This window comes from Panthera onca, chromosome B2, assembly GCF_046562875.1.
Source record: "Panthera onca isolate mPanOnc1 chromosome B2, mPanOnc1 haplotype 2, whole genome shotgun sequence".
Taxonomy (NCBI): Eukaryota; Metazoa; Chordata; class Mammalia; order Carnivora; family Felidae; genus Panthera; species Panthera onca.
In genome coordinates this window covers 67,628,822-67,649,219 of record NC_138343.1, presented here as the reverse complement: position 1 = coordinate 67,649,219, position 20,398 = coordinate 67,628,822, and the positions used below count along the sequence as shown (strand labels likewise).

At 37.8% G+C, this 20,398-nt stretch overlaps 1 protein-coding gene across 3 annotated transcripts in view; it reads left to right on the top strand.

Moving 5' to 3' along the window:
• The window catches only part of FILIP1 (filamin A interacting protein 1), a 282,762-nt gene that overhangs the window by 163,242 nt on the left and 99,122 nt on the right, over window positions 1-20,398 (top strand). For all 3 annotated transcript variants that reach the window (XM_060615976.3, XM_060615977.3, XM_060615978.3), the window contains one exon: window positions 11,538-11,819. In XM_060615976.3, coding sequence (XP_060471959.1) covers window positions 11,538-11,819 — 282 coding nt within the window. The remainder of the gene's footprint in view (window positions 1-11,537; window positions 11,820-20,398) is intronic.

The following is a 20,398-nucleotide window of genomic DNA, read 5'->3' as shown; positions in this document are numbered from 1 at the left end:
TCTGTCCTGCTGTCTTAGAATCCTACCATAATTCTCATAGGTGTTACAGATTCCCTGAAATGTAGCTATGCCTTTTGTCACATCCTCTCTTTGGGTGGTGTGCTTTGAAGCCCTCTGCCTTGGTAACTCTTCTAGTAGCATCTCTCCAAGATACCTTCTACCCTTGCTGGGCACTCAGCCACTTGTATATCTTATACTTAGTGGGTATCAGTCTCTATTACCCCCTTTGTATGCACACATGCTGCTCAATCTCTATCATCTGTCTGCATATCCCATGGCATGACTGATGCCAGTGGGAATCCTACTCTCAAATTGTAGTATATCATGTTCTCCCACCTTAGATTCCTCAAACATTGTGAAGGAACTTTTTATATTTATGATCTTCAAATTATCTGGAGGAGAAGAAGAGGATAGATAGACAGGCAGATGGCATGTCTACTGTATTATCTTTTCCCTCATTTTTTTTCTTCTTTCTTATTTTCAGCCATTTTTCTAATGACTGTAAACTGGGGGAGGGAGTGGGGAGTAGCAGAATCCAGCTCCATTTCTCCCAGTTTAAATGCACCTACTAATTATAATTGTCACCAAGTCTAATCGGGGTTGGCAAACTAGAGGCTAGGGGTCAAAGGTGGCCACGCCCATCTGTTGATGTATTGTCTGTGGCTACAGCAGAATTGAGTAAATGCAACAGAAACCAAAAGGCCTGCAAAATCCCAAATATTTAATATTTACTTCTTTACAGTAAAAGTGGCTGACTCCTGTGCTAGACAACCACAGCTGAAAGTAAAGTGTCTGTCTCTGGTGGTAGCTATATGGGGGTGTTGAGAGGTGTTGGATGATCTCAGTAGTTAATCTGCCTCAGATGAATACTTCCTGCATTACTACCACTAGTAAATATTCTCACATACATTCAGAGTAGAATAGGCATTATGATTTCACATATATGTAGTGGGTAGAACAAACATTATTATCCTCATTTTACAGATAGGAAAGCTACCAGTTGGAGAAGTGAAGTAGCTTATCCAGGGTTATGGAATAAGTGAATGTGGGGTTAGCACTGGGGACATGGCTTTATTAATTCCTTAGGGCTAATGACAGACATCTCCAGGAGGACTCAGCATGTTAGGAAAACACATGCTAAGGATGTTGCTGTATGATGTTGTGGGACCCCTTAAGGTCCTCTGTGGGGTTGGGGTATGCTGAGGTAGCACGGCTGGAAGGTGGAGAAAAAGAAGTGGTTTGGGGCCATTATTCCAAAAGGTGGTGACTCATTTTCTTTTCTTTTTTTTTTTATTTTTTATTTATTTATTTTTTTTAACGTTTATTTATTTTTGAGACAGAGAGAGACAGAGCATGAACGGGGGAGGGGCAGAGAGAGAGGGAGACACAGAATCGGAAGCAGGCTCCAGGCTCTGAGCCATCAGCCCAGAGCCCGACGCGGGGCTCGAACTCTCAGACCGCGAGATCGTGACCTGAGCCGAAGTCAGACGCTTAACCGACTGAGCCACCCAGGCGCCCCGGTGACCTTTTCTTACATACTTCCTGCCCACACAGTGTCTGAAACTTGTGTATTATGGTAGCATGACATTTTCTATGGGTTAGATTCCTGATGCATCATAATTAGCTAATCACAAAGTTCTATTTACTCTTTTTACCAGCCTTTGTATTCACATGGCAACCAAGCTTTATGAAGATTGGATGATTGATGTAAAATTCATAGCCTCCTCACACAGTATCAGACTGATAAGAAGCTGTAAACATCAGATAAATATCTCTGACAATTACGTGGCTTCTGTTGCATTCATAGAATGTGATTCAACAGAAATATCTTCTACTTTTTTCTTGCTTGGTGTATAAAGTAGCTGTGCTCTGTTTTCAATTTAGGCTCCCTATACTCTGATCTAGCCCAAGATGAGGGATGTTCAGGGGTAATTAGAAAAGACAAGTCAGGAAGAGTTCAAAACAGACACAACCCATGACTCACTACATTACAACAGATTTTAATTTGCTCTTTTATGTTAAGAAATGATCTACAGACTGAAAAGAGAAGGCATTTAAAGGACACCTGAATACAATTGACATATGGGCAGGCAATTAGAACACATGAAGTCATCATAGGCACACAGATGGGGCGATCCATGCAGTATTTCGTCTTCTCCCTTGGTAGCACGAAGCAGTGATGTCCAGACCACTGCATGTGTTTCTCCTCGTGGAAGTTAACCCATCTTGTTGACATTGACCAGCAGTTGTGATTTGCCTCACATTTCTTGCAAATGCAATAAAATTATTTACGAATAGTTGCTGCAGAAAGGCATTTTTTTCTAAGAGAAAACTTGTCCAGTTAGTTGGCTTACTAAAGCAATCAACTACTGAGCAAACTAGAATTTTTTAAAATTTGCCTAATTAAACAAATCTTTTTGATTCATATCCAGTCGTAAAACAATTGTCATGCTCCTGGAGTCTTAGTTACTTTTTCAATTCAAAAATTAGAAGTCAACGGTGCAAGGGCAAAGTTCCTCTTCAGCTTTGTTGAAAACCTCAAACACTGAGAAGTAGAGGCAGCATAAGGGGAGCAGTGGGGGAAGAGAATGTCGTCTTAAGAATAAGGTATGACACCAGTAGAACTTAGAGAAAAATATCCGCTGGAACAGTAGGATTCTGAATTAATTATTGTTGTTTGGGACTATTTAGTGGATGTTAATACCCTGAGACTGAACTTTCAGTTCCATAACAGTGTGGCTATGGATTCATTTGTATTGCAGTAGTCCCGGTATGATGGGAAAAGCTTCTGTTCAGATTTCCCCCTGCATAAGGAGAATCCAAGCAGGCTTGCATTCTAGCTCAGGCTTTCCCAGGTACTTGGCCATGTTATTTTGGGCAAATGTCTAAATCTCTCTAAGCCTCATTTTCCTTATCTTTATAGGGGGAATAATTATAGTACCTGCTTTATGGATTGTTATCAGAATTTCATGAAATGATGCTATATATGTCAGGTAGTTAACCCAATGCTGAGACCATAATAAGCTCTTTAGTAAATGTCAGTTATTATTTCTGTGAATAGACGTAATATCTAAGAACAATTCATCAACTATAGACTGCTGAGATATAGTCTAAGGTATTTGTCTTTCCGTCTACAGATAGATCTTTTGTTAGTGGAAGGGAAATGACTGATTCTTATACTATTCTGGGGCTGGACCGTTCCAGGAGTGATGAAATGCAGGAAGGAATTCTGGTTCCAGCTAAGCAGGAGTCTGGTAATTTTCCAGAGATGTTCTCTTTGTCACATGATAAAACCAATGTTTAGCAATTTTTTTTTTTAACGTTTATTTATTTTTGAGACAGAGAGAGACAAAGCATGAACGGGGGAGGGTCAGAGAGAGGGAGACACAGAATCTGAAACAGGCTCCAGGCTCTGAGCTGTCAGCACAGAGCCCGACGCGGGGCTCGAACTCACGGACCGTGAGATCATGACCTGAGCCGAAGTCGGCCGCTTAACCGACTGAGCCACCCAGGCGCCCCTAGCAATTTTAATTAAACTAAACAGTAACACTTTTTAGAGGCCATAGGTACTGTTAAAATGTCTGAAAAAACTGTAGGGCTCGAGTAGAAAGAATATAAGGAAAATTAACCAGAAAACCAAAGCGTTGTCTTAATCACTTACATTTTAGGCCTTATTCTTTCTTGGTAATCAATAACTATGTATTATATACTATGTCTAGTAGAACAGTGACATGAGAATTACAATAATAAGTATTATAAATATAAAAATACTTAAAATGTATTTGAGGTTCAAGAATGAGTCATTAATGTTGAAAATGCCAGAAAAATGTGATGTCATTATGTCATCGTTTCTTTATAAAATAGTATATTTCTAGATAGTTAAATGCTTTTCTATTTTATACAATTGACAGTACCCTTATTTCTTTTTTTCTTTTATTTTTTTAATGTTTATTTCTGAGAGAGAGAGAGAGAGGCAGAGACAGAGAGAGAGAGAGACAGAGAGAGAGAGATAGACACATGAACATGGGAGGGGCAGAGAGAGAGGGGAGACACAGAGAGGGGGGAGCCGAAGCAGCCTCCAGACTCTTAGCTGTCAGCACAGAGCCTGATGTGGGGCTCGAACCCACAAGCCATGAGGTCATGGCCTGAACCCAAGTTGGAGGCTTAACCGACTGAGTCACCCAAGCGCCTTGACAGTACCCTTATTTCTGTGAAGGAAGTGAAAAGAACAACAACAGCAAACCCCAAACTTGTTAGGATAATAGAAGTAAGTATAAAGAGGTAAACTGACAGTTGGCAAGGCAGGTCATCCTATTTTGCATTCAAAGTTTTAAAACCCTCACATTGTACATTCATTTAGACTCAAGTATCCAATTATGAAATATTTATTTCATGGCAGTTCCCTGATCTATTATTTTATTATTTTTTTTCTGGAAACTTTTTTCAGGTTTGCTTTTATCTTCCTTGAAGGATATTAAACAGAAATCTATAAAATATTTCACCATGGTTTTAGGCTAGGGTAGAATAATATTTTGCTACAGTTATAATATTTTCCTTGAACTTTTGACTACAACATCACTGCAATGACTCCAAGAGAATCCCCTTTCTTGAATTCTAACATTTTGTGGCATTATGTAGAAGAATTTTCAGTTGGTCTGGATATATCTGTCTTAGTAGAATGAAAATACCTTACTTAAACAAAAAACCTTGGTTATTTTGAAGATTTTATGAGTATAGATAATGGGCAGTGAAAAATCATTTAACATGGCTTCTTTCTAAATAGGATGAAGAAAATGAAAGAAAATCATAAAGGAAATTTAAGAGTAAACTTAGGAACACTTGTGAACAGCTTGTGTCACTAGAATGAATGATCATCTCATGAGAAATGTTTAAACATTTCATGAGTTGAGCTAGTTATAATTAGACTTAACCAAGTAAATAAGATATGCAGAGGGAGTACTCTGGCATTGGTAGAGAATAAACTAGTTGATTTGATGGGTCTTTTACATTTTAAAATTCACGTAAAACTAGAACAGATGTTTTCTTTTGCCTTTAGTTTTGGGCGTTTGGGATATTGTCATTTATGTCCAACAGAAAGAACCAGGACAGTTCCATGCTAATGTTCTGGAGGCCCCACTTACAGCAGGCCTTTTGCCAGGCCACACTGTAAAAAGTAGGCTTTTCTGTAATTGGGTGCTTTCCTTTTTACTATGTACTATAATTTTTCCTTATAATTCTATAAAATAATTTAAAAATAGAAATTGTGTGAATAAAATTATTGTGACATCTCACCCTATGCACTAGGTAAGTTCTTGGAAAAGTATATAGATAAAATAGAAACAGACAGAGGCTGGATACATGAGAAGCATAGGAAATATGCCAAAACCTAATTTATACAGAAAAAAAAATTCTCTTGGTGGTAGGGATGGGGAGTATTGCAGCCAAGGTTGAATCGTAACATGAAAAGACAAATCTGAAAGGAGGCAAGAGCAAGAGTGAGAAAAGGGAAGAGGAAAATTCAGGGTCAAGACTTGCAGAAGCTAATGAAGGTAGGCATTAGAATGGGTATTTCATTGCTGTAGACTTTTTTTGTTTTTTCCTTGTTCAAATGCTCTAGAAATACTTGTTACTTCAGCATAAATGGCTTAAAGTCTTTATAAACATTTTCTGATTCCTAGGATATTATTCATCTGACAGTATGCTCTGGTGATTTCCCAATATAATGGGGGGCAGGGGACGAAGAAGAGGGATGGCCGTAGATAAAAGAGGAAGGTATGAAATATTTGGTATTTCTTTTCACACTCTAGTCAGCAAATTCCATGCAAAGTATTGTTGACTAATTACTATGAAAGGAAAAGTAAGTGTATTTCTTGAACTGTGTTAAGGTAATTTACTTATTAAAAGAGGAATTTGTGCCCCAGATAACACTGATTCATACAAAAGGGCGGGATGGTTACAAATCTGATGTGAAGTTTCAGTTTATACCTTTTACTTAAGGAGAACTTTCTTCAAAGGATGTGTACTGGGGTAAAGCAAAAGTATTTTTGGCTTCTTTCAGAAATTTTGTTGTCTATATGTCCCAAACTGGCAGCCATTCAACCAACTATTGAGAGCCTACAGCGTGCCAGATGCCTTTTCTGTTACCTACCTGATATTTCTGTAAACACAATGGGCAGGATTTGGCCAATTATGATTAAATGTTTACTATTGTTCGGCTCCGGGGCTTTTAACACAAATGATCCCTGTTCAGACTTCACATCCTGTTTTCATAACCTGTATCCTTAATATTTAGCCAGGTTGCTTCTTGGGAAGGTTTAAAAATGATTCATCATTTCACAAGTTCTGCAGCAGTTTATGATTTTAGCAAAAGTGTTTTTGCTTAGCAAACTAATTTCAATTGCTGGTGTGAGTTTTGCATGAGTGTCTGTGGAAGATGAATGGATTTCTCCAACTCTATAATGTGAAGTGAAAAGCATTACCTTAATAAGCATTTGAAAATTTTTCTGGATCATCTGATTTACAGGGCATTCCCTGACGCCTACAAATTTGCATGTGTTTAAGAACTTGGAGGAAAGCCATATAGTGAGTAGGTATATAGAATAAGACCTGGGTTCAAATCCCAGCTCTTCTATTCACTAAGAGTAGTTGAGTGATCCAGAAAAAAGATATTTAATCTCTTTCAACCTCAGTGGCATATCTATAAAACAGAATAATAACACCTACCTCCCCAGGGTTTATGTGAATGTTAATCTAAATGAAATGCCATATGTAAAATGCTTAGCACACTGTGTAGCACTTAAACATATGTGAGAGCTGTTAGAATAAGGAAGAGCATGACTGTCACTAAATGTGATACATGGAAGTCATTATTGTCTTGACATTTTCTACCTACAAAATAAAGTAGTTTAAAGTGGACATTATTGGGGTGCCTGGCTGGCTCAATTGGAAGAGCATGAAACTCTTGATCTTGGGGTCATGAGTTCAAGCCCCACATTAGGTGTAGAGATTACTAAAAAAAAATAAGTAAACTTTAAAAATAAATAAGTGGGGTGCCTGGGTGGCTAAGTCGGTTAAGTGTCCGACTTCAGCTGAGGTCATGATCTCACGGTTCGTGGGTTCAAGCTCTGCATCGGGCTCTGTGCTGACAGCTCAGAGCCTGGAGCCTGCTTTGAATTCTGTGTATCCTTCTCTCTCTGTCCCTCCCCTGCTTGTGCTCTGTCTCACTATGTCTCTCAAAAATAAATAAATGTATAAAAAAATTTAAAAATAAGTAAAATAAACAAAGTGAACATTACTGATGGCAGACTTGGTTATACTATTGATAGATTATGTTTTTCTCTTTCGTATATGGTGTCTACTTCCTTCCTAAAACATTTCTAGTTTTTTATCTCTGAGTGCTTTTACATTCTTGAGATAGGATAGGTGCTGACTACTGACTTTATTGTGGAGATAAAAACAGTAGACCCTATTTGGATCACTAAGAAATGGCTAAAATCCATGTGCACATATCAAAGGAAAAGCAATTAAAGTGAAATTTCAGTATCACAGAGGAAAAATATTTGCTAATACAGAATTAACATCGTGGTCTAGCACGTGAGATTTTTATTTTTAATCAAAGTGAAATAATACGGAAGAGAATAGGTAACTCAAGATTTTGAGCTGATTAGTGATATAAAATAATTAGATAATTCTAAAATATGTGGTTTTTGTGTAAAAGTAGTAAGTTCTGTAACTGATTATTTCTATATCAAAATTAATGAATATAATTCCATTAATTCTGTAAAATCTATTAATACTACAATATAATTTATTTCAAAATGTGTCAGACTGAAATTTTTTAGAAAATACTAAATATTAAGATAGTTTTAATAAGTAAAGGTCACTTTCTGTGTATTTGTAAATATGGTTGAGTAAATGCATATAACATAGATAATTAGGCATTTGTCCTAATTTGGGAATACCCAAATGCTGTACATCCTACAAAAGATATAAAAAGTCCAGGGAAATAAGACACCAACACATGCTACAGTCAAATATAAATGCTGTGTATGATTAAGGCCATGTATGATAATATTTAAAACATCACCACCTTACTTCCTGTGCTTTGGGAGCTATTGTCTGGAATTTTTTATTAATGCATCATCTAAATTGACATTGTCAAATCAATATCGGATGCACCATCCCAAAGAGCCTTAAGATTTTATAGAGAAAATTATTTCAGATAAAAGGAATTCACATGTGGTATAGAGTTGTAGGGAGTCACAATTTAGTTTGGGAAGCCCATGTGTCTTAGTTATGTTGTATAGCAGGTAAAAACTTAAATTTGCAATTGTTGGGCAATTTTCCCTCTACGCTTTTAGGTTCTTGGCTGATATACTCCTATAACAAAAAGACAAATTAATAGGAAAAAAACAAACAGAAGTTTAGTAACATGTATACCTTTTCTATACATGGGAGAGAACGTCTCAAGCCATCACCTTAATATGTCATCAGCTAAAGACAAAAGAAGATTTGGGGGTGAGAGGTTACCTCCTGGGAGGTTACCAGGAAAAGCACCGTGAATAAGGGTAAAGTGTGCAGATTTAAGTCCTTACTTTCTCTACTGAGAAGATTTTCTAGGAATTTAGTCATTCTTCTCTTCTTGGTACAGAGAGGGAGACACCCTTACAAATGGAGATTTCCCTTATTAAGTTTAATGTTTCTTACAAAAGGGTAACTTCTCAGTTTTCAGAGCTTCACCTGTGTCTAACATTTCTTAAATAATTAATATGTCAAAGAAGCGTATTTTGTTCCCCTTCAAAACTTTCTATTCATTATCTCTCTCTTTTTTTTTTTTTTTTTTTTTTTTTGGCTGGGAGATTAAGTCAGTCCTCTCTGCCCACAAACTGTGATGAAGCTAGTAGGTCTGCACCGAAGTGCTCTGGCTTCCATTACAAAGATACATCTATTCTTTCTTCACCAGGAAACACAAAAGATGCTCTAAAATTTCAAGAACCAATCACTGAGTGAATCAGAAAGTAGGGTGCCAGTGTTAAGAACCATTTCTTCAGTTTATTTTTTTTTTAATTTTTTTTAAAGTTTATTTTTGAGACACAGAGAGACAGAGCATGAACGGGGGAGGGTCAGAGAGAGGGAGACACAGAATCCGAAACAGGCTCCAGGCTCCAGGCTCCAGGCTCCAAGCTGTCAGCACAGAGCCCGACGTGGGGCTGAACTCAAGGACCGCGAGATCATGACCTGAGCCGAAGTCGGCCGCCCAACTGACTGAGCCACCCAGGCGCCCCTCTTCAGTTTATATTGTTCAAATTCAGGGTGCTTTAGAAAGTTCACACACACACACACACACACACACACACACACACACACCAGGGTCCATTTGGTTATAAGAGTTCAGTTCAAAAAAGGAGTATGAATGTAGATTTCAAGATTTGTTGGGAGAATTGAATATGCACTATCTGAAAGGAAACATCACACTATATTTATTTTTCTATTATAAACTAGTGTTTTGAAAAGCTTTCCTTGGTTTCTTAAGTATGGTTGGGTTCATAAAGGAAATTAACTTTCAGAAAACAGGTCTCTATTTTATCTGGAATGAGTAATGAAAATCCTGCTGCTTAGCTGTTTAAGGGAAGGACTATTTATACTATGAGTTTTAAATAAGTGCATGTGCTAAGCTACTATATTTGAGGGTTTAGGCAAATTTTGTAGTACAGCCCCCTGGATATTAGAGCTCTCTTTCCTGCACTTTGAGTCCTAGGCTTTGAGTTCATTTTGTTTGTTTGTAACATACCTGTCGGTCAAGTTCTTTTGCTCAGAGACTGACAGAGAATCTGGAAAGCATTCATAATGGAAAGACCCAAATGTGCTACCCACGGGAGTAGTTACCTGCTGCTTTATCTTTTTTCTTTACTTTACCTAAAAATATTTATTTTTTTATTTTGAAATTGATCTGTTTTCTCCAATTCTTTGTGCTCTTATTCTTATTACTATAAATGGTACAAAAAAGAACAAAACAAAACAAACCCCTGATTTTGAAAAAGAGGTTATGGAAAAACAAAATTCCATATCACTAAAAACAACACCACCCTCTTCCCTTTGAATTTCCTTTTTCCTCTCTCCATTTTAAGCCCCCTCCACCCCATGTGGATTTTTCTGTACATTGTGACATCCAGCTGGTTCCTGGCAGGGTTTGATGTTTGAATTTTCTGATAGACTTAATTTAGAATCACTTTTTATTTTATTTTATTTTCCCCCCAAACCACAATTTATCTATCTATCTATCTATCTATCTATCTATTTACTTATATATTTTTAATATATAAATCCAAGTTAGTTAACATATGGTATAATAACATCTGTTGTTGCCTGTGCTGTTAATTTTAGCCATAGAATCACTTTTTTAAAAATTCATGTTTTATTTTATAACACCTTTTGATTCAGAGAACTATTGCAAACATAATACTGAGGGTTCCAATATATCTCATACCCAGTTTTCTCTGTAGTTAACATCTTACACTAGTATGGTACATTTATTATAATTTATGAACCAATATTGATACATTATAATTTTTTTTACGTTATTATTATTTTTTTTTAATTTTTTTTTAACGTTTATTTATTTTTGAGACAGAGAGAGACAGAGCATGAACAGGGGAGGGGCAGAGAGAGAGGGAGACACAGAATCTGAAACAGGCTCCAGGCTCTGAGCGGTCAGCACAGAGCCCGACGCGGGGCTCGGACTCACAGACCGTGAGATCATGACCTGAGCCGAAGTCGGATGCTTAACCGACCGAGCCACCCAGGCGCCCCATGATACGTTATTATTGACTAAAGCCCATGCTTTATTCATTTTCCTCAGTTTTTCTTGATAATGTCTTTTTTCTGTTCCAGAGTCCCACCTAGGGTACCATATTGCATTTAGCTGTCATGTGTCCTTAGGTTTCTGTTGGCTGTGACAGTTTTTCAGATTTTCTCTGTGTGTGTGTATTTTTTTAAAGTAGGCTCCATACCCTATATGGGGCTCGACTCACGACCCTATCAAGAGTTGCATGCTCTACCAACTGAGACAGCCAGGTACGCCAGACTTGCTGTGTTTTTGATGACCTTGATCATTTTAAAGATTACTGCTCAGCAGTTTTGTAGAATGTCTTTCAATTGGGGTCTGCCTGATGTTTTTCTCATTGACTTGGGTAATGTTTCTGGGGAGGAAGACCACAATGGTAAATTACCATTTTTATCCATCATATCAAAGATATATACTATCAATATGACTTAGCACTCTTGATGTTGACCTTAACTGCTTGGCTTGAGATGTTTGTCAGGTTAGAATCACATTTTCACTTTTTCCTGAAGACTATCAAAGCCTTTTCCTGATGATTTTAATGATATTCATTAAAGCTATAAGGAAGCTAACTGGGACTGATCTTTTGGTTTTTATTTATTAGTGATGTTATGAAGCTGCTAAAATTTTCTAAGTAGTTAGACAAAAATAATTTCACTGGTAGTAAAAACGTCTTCTCTTTTTTCATGTGCTGTAGGTGGGAATGAGATCCCGAAACCAGGGTGGTGAAAGTTCATCCAATGGGCATCTTTCCTGCCCCAAGTCCTCTATCATCAGCAATGCTGATGATAAAAGTTTCTCAGAAGATGCAAAAAAGAAGAATAAATCAAACAGAAAGGAGGATGATGTCATGGCCTCAGGAACTGTCAAACGACACCTAAAACCATCTGGAGAAAGCGAACGAAAGAATAAGAAATCCTTGGAGTTATCCAAAGAAGACCTTATACAGCTACTCAGTATAATGGAAGGAGAGTTGCAGGTAGAGTCAAATTTTCTCAACTATGTGTCTCTACTTCCTAAGCTATAAAAGTGAGAGACTATGAATCCATCTCCCTCACTGGACTGTGAACTTCATAGGGAAAGGGGCTATGTTTTTTTTATTAATTTCAAAATCCCTGCCACAAATTTGTACCAAATAAATATTTGTGGAATGAATGAATCAATGAATCAATGAATAGATGTCGATTCCAACTTCCAGCTTCTCTAGCAGCAGACAATTTCTTCATAATATGATGAACACAGGATCCTGTCCTTAGTAACCAGTGAGGTTATCTAATTTAACCATTGACTGTGGTTGAAAACTATAGAAAAGTCATGATTATTAGAGGGTGGAGTTTAGATCAATGATTACTTTTACTTTTTTCTAAAAGGCAGATTAAAAGGGAGATAAAGAGATACAAGCAAAGAGAGAAGGAGAAAGAGAGTGAAAGAAAAAGCTTTGTTTAAACCAGCCTTACTCTTTTCTCATTTTTTCGTAACTTTCAGGTTTAATTTGCTACACTGTCACAGGAGTTGAGATACACACAAATGAGCAGAGCGTGGTATTGTGAACATGTAATATTTTCACAAAGCACTTTAAAGTCTATTATCTCATTTGATTTCAACAAAAATGTGGGTATTATTATCTACATTTTATGAGGAGGAAGTTGAGGCCCAGAAGGGTTAATGCTTTGTCCAGATCTCATCTTAGTCCTCCTGATTCTGGTCCAGTGCTCTTTCCACTGCCATCCTCACCACGCTTCTGTAGCTGCCATAAACCAGGTCCCCCTTAAATGTATGCTTTTAGGGATCCAAGAGAGAGTTGGGATTCTTTTGAGTTTCTGAGCTCTGGACAGTTGTGTTTCTGAAAATGGGGGAAAAAATCTCTTTTTTTTTTTTTTTGGAGGAGAAAATGACTTAAGAGTGAAGTTGCTGTTTTCCTTTTTTTTTTTTTTTTAGACTCTTAGCCTGTATGAGCCTTGAGGGGAATGCTAACAATTGCATGAGATGAAACCTTTGTTTGGTGCTATTTGCATCAGGGATATTACTTGCAACTTACCCTAAACTAGGGTGGGCTAGCCTAATCTGTTCCTGTTCTCATCTGTGTGTGCACACAGATAAGGAAACCCCTGGGGAAAAGAGAAATAGAAAACATACAAAACTCAAATTTTAAACAAAGAAACAAACACAATTGAACTTATCATTTATGGGCTGAGAAAAATCACATTTACATTTCACTGGGAAAGATGAGATTTTCCAGAATACCACCATTATTAGAAATAGCTTCACCACTCCCAGAAAGATGATTGTTTTGTCTATTAACATTTATTGTGTAAGGAGACAGAATATATTAGTCTAACTTTTTAAGCTGCCCTCAATCGACAGATATTGACCTGAGTGAAAGGTATGATAGTTGTCTTGGAAATTTTCACAATGCAATGTCATCAGCTCCCTTCTCGCCAAGCATGGTGACTTGTTTGAAGCCTGTGGCTCTTCCAGATTCTAATTTCTATAGAAGGCTGTTATATTATAGTGGACTCTGGAAGGTATTTAAGATTCCTGTGGCTTTTATACTCATGGTGTTGCCAGATATGGTTTCAGAGCCTAAGCATGCAAAATATAAGCCCACATACCCAGAACATTAAGGAAATTAGCCAGAAGGTGCCAAAGAAATGCATTTTGCTCTCCATTTAACTTTATAAATACTGGATACTTTACCTTACATAATAGATATATTCCTGAACAGCAAGAAATAAGTAAAAAGTGTAAGATATATGTGGAGGAGGTAATGAAAGAAAAGAGAAATGAAGGACCTGGTATTTTAAGAAATTTCATGGTGAATTCATTTGCAAAGCAAATAATCTATCCCCCTATATATTTCTTTTTTTTTCTTTTTTTTTTTAATTTTTTAACGTTTTATTTATTTTTGAGACAGGGAAAGACAGAGCATGAACAGGGGAGGGTCAGAGAGAGGGAGACACAGAATCCAAAACAGGCTCCAGGCTCTGAGCTGTCAGCATAGAGCCTGACAGGGGGCTCAAACCCACAGACCGCGAGATCATAACCTGAGCCGAAGTCGGCCGCTTAACCAACTGAGCCACCCAGGCGCCCCAATCCCCCTATATATTTCTATGCACACACATATATATGTAAGTGTATGTACTTGTAAATGCAGATTTTGAAATATTAGGTTTGTTTAACATGGGAGTGTTCCTGTATTTAGAGCTGTAGATCTATGTTCTTGTAGCAGAAACCTGTCCTTTATTAACATTGTCATGTGAGAGGGCATGTGTGCTGTAGCTAAGAGTGGAAGGCAGTTGGCATTAGCAAATATGAGCGGGCTGGTGCAAATGTGGCAGCTGTGTGCCAGGTTTGCCAGACTAGAGATAAGAAAAAAATCTATGTAAAGTTCTGGCGCTGTGAATAGAGGCAGGGATATGCCTTGAGAGGTAAGTTACCTTCAGCTCAGGCCTCTATGCCATTCAGCTTGAACATTTAGTGAGTTGTCTTCCAGACCTTCAAAAGGCCACCCATTACTCTCCCTTTACGGAACTGCTGGAGCTACTGTTCCAAGATTATATAAGATATTGGGGCCAATAGGCATCTTTGAGGAGTCTTATTCACCTCATTTATATTAAAAATGTGAAACTGATACTCTGACAAATTATGTGACTTTCTCAAAGTTGCATAGCAATTTAGTTAACATTTGCTTATTTCCAAATTCCTTGTCTCTCAGTTCAATCTTCCTCTCATTATATTATTTACACTTGGGGATGTTCAAGGGTAAGATACAAGACCTTTATATTTATTCTTCATCTTGAGAATTTCTTTCAAGTAGTCTTCCAGTGTGAACTCCAGGGCCCAAACCATTTTTTAGGTAAGAGAAATTGAGGACGGTTTCTTTCACATCCAGGTGGTAGAGTATGATCTGAGCCTTGAAGTTTGGTTGATCTGGATCTTGAGAAAAATGGCAAAGGGCAAGGGTGCCACATGGCCATGGTCTGGGCCCTACACAACTTTGGGAGGCTTCATATTCAGTAGGAGGGCTGTGCAGCAGCTTAGCCTTGGAGAGACTGGAACTATTTCTCAAAAGAAGTAGAGTGACACACAGAAAAAAGGGGCTTGTAATATTAGGGAGATAGACCAAGATCAAGTCTGCCTTTAGGAGAAATACCTTGGAAGTGACTTGGGGACAAGGAGGAGATGGCAATTCACTCTTGTATTCATCTCTTGTATTCTCTCCATCTTGATATCCAGGGTTTTGGACATTATAAACAATTATGTGTGTTTTCTGGTACCAGTGGTCTGCCGTCTTTGGAATCTGTTGTGTGGTCTATGGGAATTTGTTTAGCCAACATTAAAACAGCATGACCTTTATTATTAACATTGGCTCTTTGAAAAATTTGCAAATTTGCTGTTTTCTTTGCCAATCCAGGTATCCAGTGAACTCTTGCAGTGCACTCTTGATGTGTATTAGAGATGGAGTTGCCCTTTCCAGGGATTTTGGCATTTTAAGGAGTCTTATCTAGAACTGGTGATGCCATGACCCATGTTTTGGAGAGGTACATCTTCCAGGCTCTTCAAGCCACACCTTAGCAGTTGCAAGCCTGTCATTTCAGCACAATAGCTGGCCAATATTGCCTGCATAGAAGTAGCTGGGAATGGTTTCCATTATTATTCTTCTCTCACTGACTACTTCCAATAACAAGTACTTTCTAATAAATTGGAACATTTTTACTCTCTGGGTGAAAAACTGGTTACATATTTTCCAGACTAAACTGAAAATAATGAAATAGTATACCCAGGCTATCACTTGGGCACTATGATTAATTTCCCCTTGTATTTGTCCAAAAACAGCACTTTAAAGAAGCCAGTTGAATTGGCTGTACTAAAAACGACAAAAGTTCAAAGGAAATGCTACTCACATCAAAAAGCCATAACACAGAAAACTTTGGCAGAAGGTTATTCTTGTAAAATGATTCAAAAATAGGATACTAATTAAATCTTTTCTTGATGGAAAAAACATTTAGCTATTTTATATAGTAAATTTCCTTGATGTATCCACTTGAATACATTTTAGAAAAGCAACCTCTGAAAAGTTTTCATCATTTTTCCCTTTGTTCTTATAGTTAGTTCTCTTTTACCTATGCAAAAGGAGGCTCGGAGAAATCTAGATAACACAACTAGATAATGCACCACCATTCCATTTGGCTTTGGTGTTTGCCAGGCTGAGTCAAGAGACAGAATCATCTGCACTTTGAAAAATATACCTTTGTCCCATGTGACTGGCAGAAGAAGGTGTTATATTTCAAATATACTTACAAAATAGAGAATATGCCTGTGAATTACTAGAGGTTTTCTCTATTCTCTCCTTTTGGAGTTCCTAGTCATTTTCTTTAATATTGTTGATTAGTTTTTCTTTACCTTTCTACCACCTACGGGAGATGAGCCCTGTACCTGTTCTTTTTTATTACTAAGAGAATTCATTTATTCTTAGGGCATCAGTTCATTAATTCTAAATTGATTTTACAATATTTAAGAAATATTACTGTTCTAGAGATCTGAGTAATGCAAAGATGATGAATAATAATATGTGAAGCTAAAATATGATGAGCTCCTACTATGTGCCAAGCATGGTTTTAGGCACTGGGTACTATAGCAGTCATGAAGAAAGAGCTCCTGACCTGGTAGTATAAATGAGAATATGCAGGAATGAACATTCTATAGGATAATTACAATGAAAATTATAGGAGTACAAAGGAGCTAAAGAAAATCTCAGGAGATGAATGAAAGCTTTGCTGAAGAATTGGGCCATGAAGAATTGGTAGGCTTGGACAGGTAGAGATGAGGAGGGACCAACATGAACAAATTCAAACACAGAATGGGCAGGAAAGTATGGGTTATGTTCATCAGTAAATTGTCTTCCTTCAGTGGAGAAGTGTTTGGTGGAGGTAAAATTACACCTGAATTTATATACTATAAATAAGACATCTGAATAAAAACAATAGAAGGATGGGGCACCTGGGTGGCTCAGTCGGTTGAGCATCCAACTTCAGCTCAGGTAATGATCTTGTGGTTCATGAGTTCAACCCTACATCTGGCTTGCTACTATCAACTTGAAGCCTGCTTTGGATCCTCTGTCCAACCCCCATCCCCTGCCTTTCCCCTATATGACCTCTCTCTCTCTCTCTCTCTGTCTCTCTCTCTCAAAAATAAATAAACATTGAAAAACCCAGTCAGAAGGAGTGAGGATCCCAGGAAAGTGGAGTGATGCAGAAGTCAAGGGAGTCAAGATTAAAGAAGAAGAGAGAGATTATGTCAGTCAAATCAGAAAATTCAGTTGTATATGACTGAAGGGTGTTCTTTGGGTTTGTGGATCTGGAGATTATAGGGAGCATTTGCCAGAACAGTTTTAGTGAGTTTAAATCTATTTTCAGTGGTTTGAGAAATGAAGGGAAGTTAAACAAATAGAATAACATGTTCTGTTGAAAATCTAAGAATTTAGAAAATCTTTTGTTTTTATTTTTGGTAACAGTTCATCAGAATTTTGTGGGGGTTTTTTTGGACATAGTCAAAAAAGCGAAATTCCCCCCCCCTTTTTTGGCATGCCTGTAAATTATTTATCTGACACAGAGTAAGCCCTTAGTGTATATTGTTGACCTCCTGCTTTGAAATCACTATGTTGCTTTTCTCTACTTTCGGCTTTAAGTGAAACATAAGGTTATTAAAAAGTAGGGGAGGCTAGACCAGTATGAATTCCAAGTCTTATGGGGGAGTGTTGTAGAACCCCAAGTTGATCTTATTAGTGTGGACTTTGGGTCTCAGTTTACTGTCTGTATAATACATATACTTCCTCCTTTCTGGAGTTGTTGTGATTACTATACTCAGTGAATACAGATGTTAATGAGTGGATAACTTTGGATAAGAAAGTAGAAGAAAGACAGGATAGTAGCTAGTGGGAAACTCAGATCAGTGGAGGGTTTCTAATGATGAAAGAGAGTATGTGTTAATGGATTAAAGGATATTAAGACCAGAAAGGAGCGAGGTCAATGATATAGGAAAGAACAAGGATTTTTGATGAAGCAGAGTCTTGGAGGAAGCAGGAGGGAGGGAATAAAAGGTATGGTTTGGGTGTTGATCTTGGGTTTGCCCTTGAAAAAGAGGGACTACCTTTATCTTCTGTGACAGAGGGAGGAGAAAGAATGAATGGGGATGAAGATAATGTTTGTAGTGGAGGGGTGAGCAGTTGAGGGAGCTCTCCTGAAAGCCTCAACTTTCTCAGCAAAGAAATGACAAAGTTATGTTTTGCTGAAAATGGGGAGAGCTGGGCCAAGTGGCGGTCTTAAGGATAATTACAGAAATGCCGAATCACTGCTAAGGGGAATGTTAGAGGAAGGTGATTGTGGACAGATAGGAGCATTGATAGGTGAAGTTTAGGATTTAGGCAGCAGAATCCATGTGTTTGCAGTGGCATTTTTTTTAATGTTTATTTTTGAGAGAGAGAGAGAGAGAGAGAGAGAGAGAGAGAGAGAGAGAGAATGAGCAGGGGAGGGGCAAGGAGAGAGGGAGACAGAGAATCCAAAGCAGGCTCCACACCATCAGTGCAAAGACCAACATGGGGCTCGAACCCATGAACCATGAGATCATGACCTAAGCTGAAATCAGATACTTAACCAACTGAACCACCCAGCCTCCCCCACTGGTTTGTTTAGAAGCTGGAGTATAAAAGGAGAGATATATTTTATAGCACTGGATCTAGGGTTGCAGTCATCTGAGTAGGTATAGTGGAAAGACAAAGGCAGAAGAAAGTAATATGTGTTGGTGAGACGGTGCCCAGCAAGGAAGAGATAAAGGGAAGAACGAGCAGGTCATTGGGAGACCAAGCATGAGAGGGCTGGAAAGATTTGAAGTTGGGCCATTTGCACTTAAGTTTTCTGTGTTGTACAGTGTTACCTAATGTATGGGCCTGGGAGTGGAAGTGTAAGCAATCAGAATTCATGAGACAAGGAATAGTAGAGTTAGGACATTAGCTAAATCTCCCCCATGAATGTTGAAATCTCCAAGGCTGATGGTAGGATTTGGGATGAAGAACATGTCTGTATCACAATAAATACAGAGAGTTGGGGGCTGAGTGTCAGCAGATAGCTGCTGCCAACCTACATTTTCTCAAGTGTGTCCCTGATCATGTCATTCTGTTGCTTAGGAATTTACAAGAGGCCTCTAGACTCTTTCAGATTTATGTCTGCATTGCTCAAACTGGCCTACAGAAGCTATTTATTAAGTGACTCCCCCTTAGCTATTGCCATTCATTTTTGATATTCCCTAACATGACCATTCCTATGCAATCAGGCAGTCTCTACATTCTTCCCCAACCTGACATATACACATGCACAGAGAATCTCAAACATTATCCCCATCCCAGTGTTTTTTTTTTTCTCCCTTATGTTTCTTTATATTTCTCCTACCTTGAGAGTACTTACAAGACAAATATTGGGGCTCTTTAGGAAGATTCAGTATATGTATTTGTCCTTGTTCCATCCATACCTCCCTCATGTACTAGTCAATATGTCTTTTCTCTTTTTTTTTTTTTTTAATAAAGACTTTATTTTTTAAGAGCAGTTTTAGGATCACAGAAAAATTGAGAGGAAGGTACAGAGATTTCCCATATACCCTCTACCCCTATGCATGTACAGTCTCACCATTATCAACATCCCTCACCAGAGTGGTACGTTTGTTACAACTGATGAACCTACATTGACATATCATTCTCACCCAAAATCCATAGTTTACATTAGGGTTCACTCTTGCTGTTGTGTGTTCTATGGGTTTGGACAAATGTGTGCTGACACGTACCCACTATTGAAGTATTATATAGACTATTTTCACTGACCTAAAAATCCTCTGTGGTCTGCCTATTCATTCCTCCTCCAACCCCCCACCATATTTCTTTTAGGGACCACCACAGGCTTATCTCCTTTGTCTTTTTTCTGTCCTGAAATCTCACGTTATTCTGGTATAAGTGTAAATCATAGCATCCCATAAATACACATTCCCTGAGTGTTTTATGTATTTACTCATCTCTATTGTCTGAAATAACTTGAGAGAAAGTGTTGTGTCTCTGCTTCTTTTGTATGCCTCATTATACCTAGAAAAGGGCTAGGCATATCATTGGTTAGTTTATTGGTAAGTGCTAATTAATCTTGGAATGTCTTAATACCTATACCTTAATACCTATGAGGCAGCCATAAGATTAATTTTTTTAATGTCTAAAAAAGACTTTGAACTATATAGAGAAAGTATAGGTATCACAGAATAAATAATGCTATTGAATTAAGAGGAATGGTCCCAAATATTTACAGTTTAAATCCTACTACAATACTATGATTCTGCTTTTCTGTCATCTTTAACAAGAGATGTCATAACTCCATTGGGGATGGTGATAACCAGTTCAGATGGAATTACCTAGTGTCACCAAGCACAATAGTTTTATCCTACGGGGGTACCATTTATCACTTTTTTCTTTGGAGATGGCTTTTCTTTTCCTAAGTGAGCTCCATTTGTCACATGGTAAGGCCTTCT